Source organism: Opisthocomus hoazin, chromosome 1 (assembly GCF_030867145.1).
Source record: "Opisthocomus hoazin isolate bOpiHoa1 chromosome 1, bOpiHoa1.hap1, whole genome shotgun sequence".
Lineage (NCBI taxonomy): Eukaryota > Metazoa > Chordata > Aves > Opisthocomiformes > Opisthocomidae > Opisthocomus > Opisthocomus hoazin.
Window position 1 is genome coordinate 101,876,510 of NC_134414.1, and position 16,604 is coordinate 101,893,113.

The window sequence follows — 16,604 nt, forward strand, 5'->3', positions numbered from 1 at the left end:
ACATGACGAAACCAAGGGAGGGATAGAGAGAAGAAACAGGGAAAAGAAAAGAAGGAAGGTGGGAACAAAGAAACTTCTGCAGTCTGAGGCCTCTTTCCAGCTGCTGATCTACCTCCCCCTCCATCCCTACTTCTTATCCTGCCTCTTCAAGGCTGTTCTCACTAAACTCTCCAATGACTGGTTCTTAGCCACATCCTTCCACTTCACCTTCTACCACCTCTGCAAGTCAGCTACTCCATCCACTTTAACATCCCAGGAAAGTTAAAAACCCATTTATAGATACTTGCCTTTCATACGTGTCTTAAAGCATTTAGAACCATAGAATCATGGAATAGTTTGGATTGGGAAGGACCTTAAAGATCATCTAGTTCCAACCCCCCTGCCATGAGCAGGGACACCTTCCACTAGACCAGGTTGCTCAAAGCCCCATCCAACCTGGCCTTGAACACTGCCAGGGAGGGGGCATCCACAGCTCCTCTGGGCAACCTGTTCCACTGCCTCACCACCCTCATAGGAAAGAAATTCTTCCTTATATCTAATCTAAATCTACCCTCTTTCAGCTTGAAGCCATTACCCCTTGTCTTACCACTACCTGCCCTTGTAAAAACGTCCCTCTCCAGTCTTTCTTGTAGGCACCCTTCAAGTACTGAAAGGCCGCAATAAGGTCTCCCTGGAGCCTTCTCTTCTCCAGGCTGAACAACCCCAACACTCTCAGCGTTTCCTCATAGGAGAGGTGCTCCAGCCCTCAGGTCATTTTTGTGGCCCTCCTCTGGACCCACTCCAACAGGTCCATGTCCTTCTTATTTGTTATCATTGGTATGCAAACTTGCCCGTTTATTGTTTCACATTTTGTTTGACTAGCAATGTTCAACGGGCTCCCAGGTGCAATCCCAGCATGTATTCTCATTCCAAAATAAAAGGAAGCCCGGAAGCAATCTCTGGCCTGGCACCCATGCTGTTGAGAGCCTGACCAAATGACTACATCCACACTGCCCAGTGCGTGGCTCTGGCTCTGCTCTGGGTGCTGTGTGATAAATCTGGGGTCTCAAGACACAGCTGTTACTTTCGTGTGTTCCAACTGCTTGAAGGTTTGTGAGGGCTGTGCTGCAGTCCAACAGAGTGGTGTTTTACAGCGTAAAACTGAGAATATGTTTTGCAGCCCCTGGGTGTGGCAGAAAGACCTGAGTTTTTGAGTGTGCAAAACCTCCTGGGATAGCTTTTGATGACTGAGAAGGGTGGAGCAAGCCAAACCTGGTGCAGCCTTGTCCTTACTGCCTTGCAGGAGAGTTTCCTGGAGTTAAGCACCCTCCAGGAGGGGCCCCAGGCTCTCTGGGCCCTTGTCTAGTTGACATGGTGCAAAGCAGAATGAGGAGTGACCGAACAGGCATTACATATGCTTGGGGTCAAAGATTCAAACTGTTCCCTGGATTTCTTTAATTTAACAGTGCAGCTGTACCCTTAGCATCCTTTGTCTCCAGACATAAAGAATGCCAATCAAACATGTCATTCACTGGTGGAGAACTGACCTGCTCCTGAGCCTCACAGCAGCATTACATAATAAATATATATATGTGTATGTGTATTTAGCTGCAGTAAAATAGTTTGCATAAGTTACAGGCCACTGGATGGCAGGAAACTAGTAAAATAATGATGAGAGGACACTGCTGCCATAAGCAGTGCTGAATCTTGATGTTGCAGTGAAGAAGGGCTAATTGGGAATGCCGATTGAAGCCCAGACAGGTACTCTACACATTTTCAAAACATTTCTCAGAGAATTGCTTGTATCTTAGCTGGGGGTGAGGTCCCTATTTATGCATTCATAATATAGTTGGATACAAGCAGAGATGCTATTAGAAGCTCTTTGCATTGAAAAGGCTCAGGCCTTCCCAAAAACCTACTCCTGTGCAGGACATTCAAAATACCTTAGTAGCACCACTGGCACGGAAAGAGTTCTGAAGGAATACAGCAGGGTCTGGATATTCACCACACCTTCATTTTTTTATGGATGTGATGTTCACAACAGGTCTGAAATTGATTAACTTCAGATATCATTTTTAGTAAAGGCTTAAGAATAGGATCACAAGAATACTTAGTCCTTAAGTGTAAGCTGCATAACTGGACCTCAGAAAGTCAACTGCTGCCACCAGAGCCTGAAGCAAGGGACAGTGAACAGTCCTCCCTGGGACAGTCTTTGCTCTAGACAGTGAGCTGGGAGTACCAAATAGGTCAGTACTGAGCACAGCGAGCTGGTCACCACTGCAAGGTGTACCTGAAATACCTGGTGCTCTGTGCCAAGAAGCTGATACAGGGCGATTCAAGCAGTATTACAAGAGCTAGTCAGGAGGTTCCGCAAGAGCCCAGCACGGTAACTAAGGAAACTTTCTATTACTCTTTCTCTCGCCTTTGAGAAAAAACGTGATTTTCTGGTTTTTTGCTCTCTCTCTTTGTTTTATCAGAGGCCGACAGCAGCTCTTAAGAGTCAGTCCTTCAATAGCACATGTTGAGAGGTGCCAGAACACTTCTGGACGTTAACTGCTATGAAACTGTTGCTGCAGATGTTTGTGGGCTTCACAGCAATACATTAATCTCTCCAACAGGGTCATGGTTAGCCAAGGCTTCCCTATCTCTCTGAGTTACGGAATGACTTCCTGACATCCTTCCCAGTGCTGTGTCTTTCCATCCATGCACAAGACACTCCAAGGAAGTAAAAAGATGCTTGGAAATCACAAAACCTTTTGTATCCTCAGTTGGAGTCAGCCTACAACCAACAACAGTGGTCAAAAGAATTTAACCATGACAACATTGGGTGACTATGATCCAGCAACAGGATAAATGTGATCAAGCAACTGAGAACAAAGCATTTGTCACTTCAACACTGGTAGTCTGGCTCTTGAAAATCAGTTCAGTGTTATACACGCACACACACACACACACGTACAGAGACTAGCACAGGGCAATCGTCACTCTTTATATGCTCAACACTACATGATTAATGATAAAGTATGTTAAAAAAATATCACAGCTGTTTTGCTTTCAAGACGTGCTTCTATACAGTGGATGTTATATAGGTATCATAACACCATAACACAGTCTTGCAAAACAAAGGATTTACTCTTTCATTCTTGATGTCTTACATTTCCTGTCCCTATTTATCATCAGTTACAATACTATTCCCGTATTTTATCCACAACAAAAGGAAATGTTTAAAGGCCAGATTTGAAAATTAAAATGTAATACAAGTTCTAACACATTAAAATTCCAGTTCCCAGAGGAGATTATGAAGTACTGTCATACAATGCACAGCATTATTCTGAGCGATGAAGATTATAAATTACTATGACATAGAGCTATGTAAGATAACGCAGTAGACCTGCTGATGTAATCCCCATTGCATTTAAAAATCCACATCGCTGCTTCTGCTAGTGCTGAGTCTGCCCACAGTGTTGACTGTAAACGCTAATCAAATGAGCAGGGCAACTGGGACTGATCGCAAGACATTACCACATCTTACCTGTGTTTTGCTGTTTATGTTCAAAAACTGAAATGGTGTCATCACTCAGGAAGTAGGAAATAATGAATTTCCGATCCTTGTCAACAGGACTATCTGTGATGAGTTTTGCAACAAAGCGCAGTATATTACTTTCCATGCCACTTCTAAACAGCAAAAGGAGATGTAAGAAATCGAAAACGCAGTATGAGAAGAGTTTTCATCACCAAGAGACGCAGTCTCCTGAGTTTTGTAACATACATTAATTGCGTTACTCCTGGACCAAGAAGAGAAACGGCATAAGGTTCCCTACTTTGTCAAAAACCATTTTCAGCTTAAATTAACTGACCAACTAAAGTCAACAAGATAAAAAGGAATAATTTTCATCAGAAAATTACTTCTCTGCCACAGGTCTGGAACGGATTTGTATTCAAATTCAGCTGCAAATCAAGCTCCAACTTTCTTTCCAGAAAATTTATAAAGGAAGAAGGTCTGAATGGTGATACATACTAGGATTATCTCCACAAAATCAGGCCCACCATATGGTCTTAATAGCTGGATATCTGTTAAGCAATTGTGTTTTAAATGACTTACAGTACCACTATATGCACTATCAACACATTCCCAAGCCTTTTTCTAATAGCCGCCTTCTTTTACAGAGGTTCTACAGGTGAATCTCTAGCATGTGACCTTCCTTTCCACTTCGGCTTCAACAACCACTGCCTGACAAACCATTTCATAATGAAAAGTAAAAGGTTAATGTTTTAATACTGCTACAGTAAACTGCATGAAATTCAGCAGACAAAAAAAAAAGTAAACGGCAGAAAATCAAACAGAAAACCAAATCAGTGTTGGACAGCTAAAGCATACAAAATTCCTGACTAATTCCTGGACTAAGACTTCCATCAAACTCCCACTGAAGACAGCAGAAGAGAAGGAGGTAGGAGATGGGAAGGTCAGAATATTTGCCTTCTCAAATGAGAAATTTTGCCGAGTTCGGATAAAATTGGACTACCATGTTACAAAACCAGTCCTCATTCACCTGTCCCTTGAAAGTCTGCTGAGCTACATATTTTGCTGAAAAAAGTGACACCCCTACTTAACATTTATCTCCTTCACAAATAAACGTAATTTTAAACGTTGGAATTATTTTTCACTGAAATACCTGTCTTTCTCCATGAATTTCTTGAAGTCTTTACTGGGTGGCTTCAGCAGCAGACCCATACAGGAGCACAGAGAATCCTCTTCAGAACCAAATCCAGTATATGGAGGAAACGTTTTTTCTGGTTTTGGAGGTGATGGAGTCTTATATGGAACTGGGGTGAAATCCTCTACAACAAAGACAGTAAGACTTATTTATTGCTGTTCTGATGAAGCCACTCTATTAAGCATCTAAACTTCCAATACGAATACTCGTTAGCCTATTTCTGCAACAGAGCACTGATCAAAGTCAAATCAGAATCCCTCCTACCGTTACAGGATAGAAAAAGACTCCATAGAAGCCAAAAGCAAAATCAGTGTTTCTTCAAGGGTTTCAGGATTTCATCTACAATCTTCAAATGTTTGACAAATATCATTAAGATACACAGGCAAAAGAAAAAAACAAATATAGTTTCAGAATGGGATAAAATAATAAATTAACAATTTTAAATTAATTTTTCAGTTATATCCTTTGAGACAACATGATTAAGTAAATACTTGGCTTATGAGTTTCCTGCCCCCTGCTTTTTGCCAGAGGAAAATAAATACATAAACAAATAACATTTTATGCATTATTTAAATCATACATACATAAGAAGCATGTGGTACTTCGAAGACAACAGCTTCAGTCCACATCTCACTTTATCCAGCATTTGAGAAGCTTTGCTTTTACTCATTTTCCCCAGCCTGAAGTCTTTCCTCATGGTGATCAATGGTCCTGACTATCCCAGACACACAACAGGAGCTCTTCTGACTCAGTAGAGACATGTCTGGTCAGGGACCTGCACTCACTTCCCATAGGGGTTGCTCCCAAAAGCCCCACTGCCCTATGGTCCCTCCTTACTCCTCTCTTGATGAAAATCTTGCTTGGCCCCTTGTTGCCTCCCTGCACTGCTCTTTTGCTGCAACACAGCTTCCAGCTGCCAGTGGGGTTCCATAAAACTTCAACAGAGTAATACAGTCTGCAGGTTAAATAAGGTCAATGGAAAATGGAAAAGGTGAGAGAAAAAAGTAACTTGTATATGGGAGAAAGTAAACGGGTAGACCTGAGGCAAATGAAGATGTAAATCACAGCAACACAGGATAATTCAGGTTGGACAGGACCTCGGGAGGCATTCAGCGTGGTCTCCTTGCTCCGGACAGGGTCAGCCCCAGGCCAGACCAGGCTGCTTAGGGCTGTGTCCAGTTGGGGCTTGACACCTCCCAGGACAGAGCCTGTGCAGCCTGCCCCAGGGAGCAAAGCTTTTCCTGATACCCAACTTGGAGCCTCCTGTTTCCACTCATGCCCTTCTGCCAGGTACCCCTGTGAAGAGCCAGGCTGCCTGGTCTCCCTTCCCTGCTCTCCGGGGTGCTCCTCAGCCCTGACCGTCCTGAGGCCTCCCCTGAACACGCCCTGGCTGGTCCATGTTTTTCCTGTCTTGGCAGACCCAGAAGGGGACACAGTACCTTGACAAGGTCTAACGAGGGCTGAGCAGAAGGGGATAGTCACTTTCCTCGATTTTTGGGCAGCCCAGGCCCTCTTTGCTGTGGCCCCAAGCCCAAATTGCTGCCCCCCACAACCCGCAGAGCCCTTCCCGTGCCAATGTGGGAGCAATGAGAAGTTGGGAGTCCTCCGCGCCCGGGCGGGCTGGGGATGCTGCCTGGGACAGAGCTGGCTGTGCTGGGCAGACAAAGGCAAACATGTGAGGCGAACTGGGAGGAAGATGGATCACAAACCACAGCCTGGGGGGCAAAGAGTGATATAAGAGACCAGTGTATCAAAGTGGACCCCATGGAATAAGTTTTTTTCTTTAAAACTTCAGTTTTCTACCCAGAACTAAGGGGAGATGAATAACCTACATTTGTAGGATGGGGTTTTGGTGCAAATAGAGAAGAATGACAAAACTGCTGTCACTGAACATTTTCTGCATTGGTTTGTGATTAAAATGTTTCAAACTTGGCTATATCAGAAGATCAAAGCAACACACTCTTAAATTAAATCTGACTTGCCTAACAGCAGCATGAAGTTGACAAATCTAGAAAGCATTCAGATGTCAGAGTTTTTCCTTAACTCGAAAACTCTGTGACATCTCCTTTGGCCTTCACCTCTGAGAAGAACATGGTCTGATTTGCAAAGCTCAGGCCTTCGCCTGACTCAGCCAAAGAGGGGTTTTGCAAAACCACGCCGCCATTTTCTCCATAAAAACCACCGGTGCCCCTCCTGCGGCCCAGAAGAGCAAAGGCCGAGCCCACCAGCAGAACAAAGCCCGTTCCGAAATTCTCCAAGCAAGCTCCGCCGCGGGCAGCGACCCTCGGGTGGGCGGCGAGGGGAGCGGGGAGCCCCGCGTGGCGATTCCCGCGCTCCCACAGCGCCACCTCGTGCCCGGCCGGGCGGCGGCGGGCACCGCCCCTCCCCGCCCCGCTCCCGTCAGGGCGCGGCGCCGGGCGCGGACGGCCGGCTCTGCCAGCCGGGCCTTCGCGGCTGTTTCTGGGGCTGTAGCAACCCCCTCCTCTCCGCAGGGCTGCGGGTAACGCCCGGCCGGCCGGAGGAGCCGGGGCAGCCGGGCGCTGGGCCGAACCCGAGGCGATGTCTTTGCGTGCGGGTCACGGCGTGCCTGACGCGTAAGGCATCCCATAATGCTAAGGCATTTCCCTCTGGATGTACTCCGGCACATGCGGATGAAAATTACATTAATAAACCAGAAGGAAACTACGAATTAAGAGGAATATTGTGCCGGCCCCAGAGAGTATATTAAAGCCCTCATAACCCAAGCACGGGGTATACGAAGTCCAAGGAGTTCAGCGCCTCGGTCCCCACCCCTTCCCTGGTGTAAAACGACCTGGCTTCATTCAGATTCTCCCAACACAAACACCCAGCCTCGTGCCACCGGCAGTTTCCAGGATTTTAAAGGATTACGGACTCAGATTCTCTCCTGCGAATGAGGAAATTCAGAAAGAAATTGCCACGGAGAAACACGGTTTATGGAACTAGTCAAAAAACGCATTTCTGCAACTTCTGAACAGCCAGCTAGGTGCAGCTGACCAACAGCTACACTTGAGCTCTAAACTCATCTTCGCTCTGCCACACACCATGAGGGCAGAATCACACAGATAACTGGCACTTACACATAAACTGCGCTCCTCTCAAGGTTATCACTCTTTCTTATGAAAATTACCTCTGTCCAGTCTGGAAAAGGAATCAATGCTCTCTTCTGCCAAGCTGTAACATTCTCAGTGTGAATTTAGAGTGGGCAGAGGGTAAACTGAAAGTCCGGGATTACAAATTTCTACCTCCAGACAGAACAGCACAGGTATTTTCCCCACGGACAGTGTCACCCCTCGTTACTGCATCAGCTGATGCCCAGCAGGAGACGGGCTGGCACCACGGGGTTTGTTTCATCCAGTAGACCAAACAGGCACCACATACCAGTAACTTTCTCACGACATCAAAACCTGCGTGAGATTTGAACAAGCACTGTGAACAGCAAGAAACAAAACAGCTCCAGCCACATGTTTAGCATATAAACAAATTGAAGATAGCACAGCCTTCTTTGTAAGAAAAACTAAATTCCTCAAGAATTTGTTGCCAAAGAGGCAGCATTAAATCAGCTTGAATAAGCTTGTCTGCTTTCAGTTTCAATATACACTGTAAGATTCTGGTGTGCGTTGTACGATACCTTCTGCCCTCAGTCAAAGAGCTGTAGGAAAACCCTCATGTGTTAGATAAAACCGTATTTCAAGGAAGAGTCAAGTGCTACACATTTTGGATTAGAGCGATAACCATACTGAACAGCAGTATATAACAGGCAGGCAAGAAATTCTGCCTTCAGAGGAAGAGGACAGACACCGCTGAGCATTACAACCAAGAACAGGAGAGAGAAGTCCCACCAGCCTTGGACAACATAAGAGGTGGTGATAACCTGGAGGGAGGACATTTTTAACAAGGTGTTCTCTATACATAAGAGGAGGCATATAACAAACAGCTGAGACCTGGTTTTTGTGAGAGTCTGTTTCACAATTTAGGTAAGAAGTAAAATAAGAAGGCAATACAACCACCTTCACAACTTTTACATGCAGGATTAAAAAAAAATCTACTGCTCACAGAACCATCCATGCAGCTAAAACACGACAGTGTTTATTCCGATTCGAAGAAAATCTCCTTTTACAGAGTCTTACTCTTACACGATTATTCCAGTTACCTGAGGAAAAAAGGCATCTGTAAATGCACGAGTCTATTTAGAAGCTGCTGCTCAGTCTCCGTCGCATGTAGCGGAGGGGTTAGACGCCAGAGAGACTCCGATCTCTAACGAGCCTAGTGAAAATTGGCAGCAGGCCTTAATGCCCCCACTGAGGGAAAAACAAGAAGTCAGCTGTTATCCAGCAGCAGCTGCCTGGCCAAAAGCACACATGTACTGGCCAGGCGATCACCCCGCACGCTGCTCTGCCCGGGCAGCAGGTCAGAGAGGGAGCCTGAGAAATGAGGGGGTGGGAGGGCGAGGAGAGCCGGGACAGGAGAGGGATCTCAGGGTGCTGCAAAAAGGCGTAGCAGACAGGCTTGGGAGTTGCCGTGACATTGAATAAAAATCAGTAGGAAACCAAATTTTACTGGCTTTGTTCCTTCAGGAACAATCTGTTATTTAAGAAAGAACACTTTATACTTTACACTTTACTCAACTCTGCGCTAACATACTGAGCATAGTGAGAAGAACGAGTATCAGCTTCCCCCCACCACACACCAGTATATTTCATGTTTCAGCTGAGCGACCACAACACTTACATGGCTACAGAATATTTTCCTCCTTCTCTGAGGCTGCACTAGCAAGTCTAGACAGATAATATCACACATTGAGGCATTTTCTCTGGCATTCATAGCACAGCTAGATGACAGTAATGTCATTAGCTTCCTAATGAAGGGCATTAGCTATTGTTTACCCACAGAAAAGCTCTGCTTTGATTTTCACAAACAGTATAAAGAGTAAAACCAGCAAAAGCAACACTGGAAATATTTCAGATATCATAATCACACACTTCAAGGGAAATCTAAACTGGCCTTGATTTTCCTAAAGGGCAAATTCCATGGGCAAGCAACTTACGCTGAAACTGCAGAGTCAAAAATAAATGTCGGCCTCTTTAATGGCTTTGGCAGAAGAGTATAAATTGAAGGGGAGTAATGTGAAAACACAATAACAAACAGCTGGATTGATGCTGAGAGGTGCTGAGCACTGTGCCTTGATGTAAGAACTAATTTATCCACTTGCTTACTCTTACTCAAGTAAATGGCCTCCCTGGACTCAAACTGCAATTAAGCACGTTTCAGTGTTTAATTGGATGGGAGCAGAATGCCAGGCACTTTGTGGGACTGAGCCCACTGAGAGTACCTTCTATGTCCACCAGACACAAACAAAATTTGTAACTCACTGAGAATACAAGGTGAACCTTCACCCTTCCTCTCTCAAAACCTGCTTCTAAGCCAAAAATTACCCTGATTCTACTCCTACTCCCTTCTAGTTAAAAAGTCGTACCTACATTTGCTTAATCCTGATGGGGAAAGCAGGAAAGAATTTCACAGTAAATTGTGAGAATCTCTTAGCTCTAAGAAAGTGTGTATTTTCTGTGAACAAGATAGGCTGCATCAAGATGGATTTTTTTAATGTGTGTTAGCCAGAGTCTCTGCCATCATGTATCCTTAAAGGTATGTGCAAAACACTTCCCAGTCTCCCAAAGCTCTCAGCTAGAGCACATCTTTGTGTGTTTCGTGTTAAGGAGGCAGAGCAACTGGAGAGAGCACTGAGAAAAAAAACCCAAAAATTATCAATCACAGATACAAAAGCATGGCCCATGGAGAAAGACTGGAAGGTTTCCCCCAGCAGCAAATGGCCCAGGAGGGAGGTAGGGTGGTAAGATGGTGTATTGGAATAGTGTTCAAATATGTACAAGGTTGTTATAAAAAGAGGAAACTGAGCAGTTGTTCTCCATGTCCAGCAAAGGTAAGACAAAAAAGTTACTCTGTTTACACAAACCAGCTTCAGAGAAGCTATTAAGCAGGATTTCTAACTATGAGGTTAGGACAAGATACCTCAGGAGGCAATCTCCTCTACCGAAGGATGCTGATAAAAGGCTATACAAACATCAGCCAGTGACAATCTATCTATATACACTATCCTGCCTCAGAACAATGGGAATGGACTAGATCACCTGTGGTCCTAATTTTCTAGAATTCTGAACATCAGCAACTTCTGACTTATCCTAACCTGCAAACCACCTAACTTTAACATCCAGACACATAACCAGTAATTACTGAGCCAACACTGCAGGAGGGGAAGAGCCTTTGAGTTTGTGTAGCACTTGGTTGCATTGCTTGGTTGATAGAGAATCGTCAGCTGCATTTCATTTATTCCCTGCTGTGAGTAAGAAATCCCCATTCACTGTTCCAGGATACTTTGCTCAGACAGAGGATATTTCTGCCAAACAGCGGCAGCGGTCTTCGCTGAAGAAATTCTCAGTGAAGAACCCCCTATTTTGCATCTCTGGAGTTAGACTCACTATTATTACAGATAACGCTAAGGTTATTGAATATGTCTTCCTCACACACTGGTTAGTATAAGAAAAGATTTATTCTGGTACAGACATGCTAAACTATTATTAAAAAACTCCTAATGAGACATGTTTCGCCAATGAAGAACTTTAGTGTTTTAATGGCAGCCCTAAATGATGTAATTCCCCCAATGCTGCAGACAAGCTTTGATCCAAATACTACACTCTATCTGATCACAAGTCCAGCTGAAATAAATAGTCTACTTAGGTATTTTGTTTCACAATGTCAGAGAAAGGCCATAGTAGGATTCTTCCAGCCAGCTTCTTCCACTTAGCTATATTTATTGAATGAATAAACTGCCAGAAACTAAGTCATTTTTGCAGGAAGCTGTCCATAATAGAACCGTTAGCACGTCTGACAGAGTGAATTCAGAGACAGATAAACGAAAGCCCCTATTGTTAATACATTTCCAAAATGCTTTTCCATTATATACACAGTTGCTAAATGTTTCCAGAATTCAGTGGTGAAGCTTCACAGGATACATACTCTAATGGTCCAGAATACACAAAACTGCATTGTCAAAACCAATAATGTGACAGACTACTACTGTCATGTCAGAAAATCTTATTACGTGAGGATTTAGACATCCATATAAAATGAAACATAGTATAATGGAGAATAATTGAGCTCATTCTACTTCCTCACCCACTACATGCTCTTTATCATTTTCTGACTGCAAACAGAGCTATTGGAATGGGAGGGGGAAGGAGAGAAGTGACAGTCTATCCATATGACTATTTTGTCATTCTAGTTTTAAAATAGAGGCAGTTAGGAACAGAATATGTACATTATGTGTTAGTTTTCCATGCAGTAACATATAAGAAAGCCCTTCTGGATCACCTGCAAAATTACTGCTTTGCTGTTTACAGCCTACAACAGATTGTTATTGCTAAAGGTTTTAATGAACATGTTTTGTCAGTAATAAAATTCAAAGACAGCTCTGTCAGAAGTATAAAACAGGCTCACAAGGAAAGGATAATTATCACTACTTACCGATTCCATACTTTGTCCTGTAATATTCTTTAGTGAATTCATCACAATCACAGAGCATTATCTTCCTTCCCCAAACATTGATTATTGCCCCTATTTTCAGGTCACTGTCTCTGTAAAATTCCTGATGCACTGCTCCTGTCTAATAAAAGAGGGAGCATTTATACAGCAGCTCTATAAATCTCAGAATCCCACAACCTTTCTTAAAATCTAGGTCATTTAGTGCACGTCATTTAAAATATAACCTTCATAGCCCATTTGCCAGTATTTTTCACCCCATGCTAAGCTACCTCACTTTCACAAATGCAGAATTTACATACAGTAAATCTCAGTAGTTTTCATTTGAACTGTTCTCCAGTGGCAACACAATTTTGTAACTCTCTTTGTTGTAGAGGATAACAACCACAGAAATTACAAAAACTACTATAAAGACATTCAACAGCTGGAGGCATTCAATAATATCTGACCTTACGATTGTCCAGAATGTAATGGTCTCTGTTTCCTACTAACTTTCCAAACACATTGAGAACAGTGCGACTGGTGACTGCGCCTGGCTGATACAGCCCGGTGGGAGCATACTGCAAGAAAAGAGACCAGCTCTTTAGAAATACACTTAACAGTGAAGAAAGAGAACTCAGTTACCTTAGAACTAGCAGGTCTGTTTTGTTGGGATTTTTTTGGTTTGTTTTTTTTTTTTTTCAGACTGACTGTTATTGTAGTATTTTCTTGGGAGAATTTTTAGTAACTTCTGAAGTAAGATTGCACGACCGAACCTAAAAGCCAGTGTGTATGTCAACAGCCAGTACGTATGCCAGAAGAAGCATTCAGAATCTTACTGTGTGTCCAAGAGTAAAGTCTTTCTCTTGGAAGCAAACAGAAAGCAAAGGTTAGCACATCCAAAGCAGCACATCATTGTCAACATCTGCTCTAGAGGCTACTATTTTGATTGGTAATAATTATAAAACATGCAAAAGAACCGCTCAGGATTGGTCCTACTGTGCTAACCACTGCACCAATACAGTGCATTCAAGTCAGCATGATTCTATTGGCAAAAGCATAGGTATTTTTGTTTCTATTATGAATTTCAAAATTACAATAGTAGTTTATCCCAGTAACATCAAACTTAATAAACAAACACATTTCATTTTTTTAATTGTGAACAAACTGCTGATTCAGGGTCACCGAAGTGGGTTATTTTGTATTATCATCTTCCCTGACACCCCAGCTTTTGACTGATCTCCTCTGCGGTCCTCAAAACTTCCACTGAACTCGGAGGAAGAAGCTACCCCTTAAAACTGCAACATGCACTTCAACAGCAGAACGGTCTGTTAACATACAGCCGCTGCTAAATCAGCATCTCAGAACACAGGATGCACGAGGTAGAAAAGCACAATATTTTGCTGTTAGATTTTTACTATAAAATCTCATGTGCATCTGTGGCATCCCAAATAGATAACCAGTATTAGAAGGAAAGGAGGGAAAAGATTCCCCAGTGTTTTACTCCACCTGTGAGTTGACGTTATTCTATCATCTCTCTAAAGCGATACAGAAGTGTATCAGCTCATTAATTTTATAATCATAATAGGTTACAGAGGACTCAAACCCCTTGAAGATTTCTCTGAGAGAAGCCTTCTCAAATAAGCACCTGATTAATGCCTGACAAAGCTTATTCATAGATTCCTATTGATTTTAACTAGCTTTGCATAAAGTCCCAAATCTAGGAACTCAATTCTAAGAAATCACTGTAGATTTGCTACAAAGTAGTAATCTTATGGAATACTACAACTGGACTCTTCCAAAGGTTCCAAATATAAGTCATATGGATCAAATCTGAATTCACCTCAGTTTTACATTAATTTATCTATCAATAGTAATTAATTTTCTGGATTTCCATTACTGCAGAGCTTTATTAGTACATAATAGACTATATGGGAGAAAGCACAGGGTATCTTTCTGCCTAAATTCTCTCTCCTTATAATTTAAGCATGAAAAGCCTAAATTTATTTTTTTCCATCACTTAAGTTATTATATGAATATGTGTGCAAAGCCTAAATCATGCAATTATGATTAATACTCTGATAACACTTCCTAAGTATCATTGCAATCCTAACAGAGGATTTGCAAAACAAGGTATTTAAGATTTCTTAAAAAGCAGAAGAATTGGAAGTAAGCTGAAGTTTTCATTCCTCACCTTTGGAAGCTTATCTCTTCTGAGGAAAAGTGGAACTGCATCCCGGCCTGAGTTTACTGGTATAATTTCTTTTATATCAATAGTATCATCAGACAAATAATAGCGCAGAACAAGTTCTCGTGGGTCATGAAACATGGATTCTGGGTCATCCCACACACAGAAAAAACGTAAAACGTGTCTATCATGCTCCAGAAATTGTTTCAAAGTGTCAATGCGCTCGTAAGGGCGCAATGGCTTCATACTATCCAGAATCTGCAGATAAAGGAGAAATTAAGAGAAACAATTTTTTAAATTATTTGCTCTTAAAAACAGAATACCAAACTGCAGGGTACCATCGAATCTTAGAACATGTTTTCAGGATTTTCAAGTAATACCATACAATTGCAATACATGAAACTCAATTTATGCCATTACCAAAGAACTATTTACAGGGTTGCTGTGCCCTCAGAAAATATATGAAAACAAATTTGGATTGGTTTTGATCCTTGTTTTTCTTGCATTAAGGTCCTTCAGATCAGAGAACTGTTAAATTATTTATAGTACAGCTCACATTTTCCACAAATTGCCCATGGTAATCAGATGACTACGACTCCAAATAGCATCACCCTGCCTGATTTACTTCCTTGAAAATTATTTTTTTATAGATGATGTGGTATAAAGAATTAATTCTTTCTTTTCCCTTTGGTGTTTTCTTTCTTTTAGCTTTAAAAAATAGTTAATTAACTTTTGATTCACATCACACAGTTGGCAGGTACTGCGTATGGATGTTCTTCTCTCAATATACACCCATAGGTCTGAAAAGGAATAGCAAATTTCCAGCTAAAGATATATTCCAGCTGGTAAGACATATGACAAGATGCTATCTACAGTCATGGTTGCTGCAAAACCAGTAGCACTGCATTAAATCGGATCCCAGGATGATGATCCAGTCCAAAGATTGCATTTACATACTGTCAGTTACAGTCACACATCTAAATGGTGACCTGAACAGGGTGTTTCTCCAAAGTCAAAATCCATCATGACCAAAGCGGGTTAAAGGGGCAAGACAGTCCTTCTAATCTACAAAACTCTACAAAATTACTTCCAAAGGAGAATGGTGATAGACATCAATGAGACTGTAAGCTGAGCTGCCTGAACAGAAAGTACTGTCGACTACAGGCAGTTTATACCATTGTCTACATTTCTATTTAACCACTGATACATCTTCTGCCCTTAAAAATCTGAGAGGGGAAAGGTTCATTCTTTCAAAGCATCAAGTCTTAAAATAAGGAGAGCAGAACCAAGTTTTGCCTGCCAACATCCTTGCTGATCTGTAGCACTCCTTCCATTTCAAGCATCATCATGTTCATATGCATGGTATTTACCATCCCAGTACTATCTTTCCTCCTTCCTGACCCTTGAAGATGCAATGAGCAATCAAATACAGCCACAGAGCCAGATAACATCACCATCCATGGGATATCATCTCCAACAATACAGAAATATGAATCTAATGGTCTTGCTACATTTTTCATTGGTCTCATTTTCTGCCTCATCATATTCCCTCCTTTCCTTTGTACCTTCATTTTCTGGCTATCTGCACTATAAGGAGTCTGGTGCAAATCAACTTAATTTTGCTCAAAGCAGTCCAGAGCAATCCACCCTTAAATAAATAAATAAATAACCTTCCAAAAATTAGTCACAGGAAGTGAGAGCATAAAGCAGACAGAATTTGCTAGACAACTTTTCTGTAATTTCTTAACAACTGAGAATATTAAGACATAGATTCCAGTAATTTTTGGTCTTCTGATGCTCTTATTTCTCAAAACTCTTTTTCCTTCCTCCATTCTCTTTGGGCACACATATGCACAATACCTGAATGTTTTCCTTGTTGTTTTTACCACCAACAACAAAAAAATCCAAGCCAGTTATGCAGTACCATATATAATGTTGATGCAGTCTGCCAATATCAAGACAACTCAGCATGTGTTAATACACACCTATTACTTACAAGGCCTGAGTAAGGGAAAAGCAACCCATGGCCAGCCTGAGTCACCACTACACAGAACAAGGAGATGAATTAAAAATACTACTCTTCACTGGGGGGGCTGCAAAAAGCCTGAAACCGTGAACGAAGTGAAACCAACATGTTGGCCTCAGAGTGCCTCAAAGACATGCAAATG

The 16,604-nt window shown here is 42.3% G+C and overlaps 1 protein-coding gene across 2 annotated transcripts in view; it reads right to left on the reverse strand.

Annotated features, from left to right (window-relative positions):
• Positions 1–16,604, reverse strand: part of EFHC2 (EF-hand domain containing 2) — a 64,927-nt gene that overhangs the window by 25,770 nt on the left and 22,553 nt on the right. For both annotated transcript variants that reach the window (XM_075430922.1, XM_075430930.1), the window contains exons 5-9: positions 14,443–14,694; positions 12,719–12,829; positions 12,255–12,393; positions 4,653–4,818; positions 3,512–3,654 (exon numbers count right to left, since the gene is read on the reverse strand). In XM_075430922.1, the coding sequence (XP_075287037.1) occupies positions 3,512–3,654; positions 4,653–4,818; positions 12,255–12,393; positions 12,719–12,829; positions 14,443–14,694 (811 nt within the window). The remainder of the gene's footprint in view (positions 1–3,511; positions 3,655–4,652; positions 4,819–12,254; positions 12,394–12,718; positions 12,830–14,442; positions 14,695–16,604) is intronic.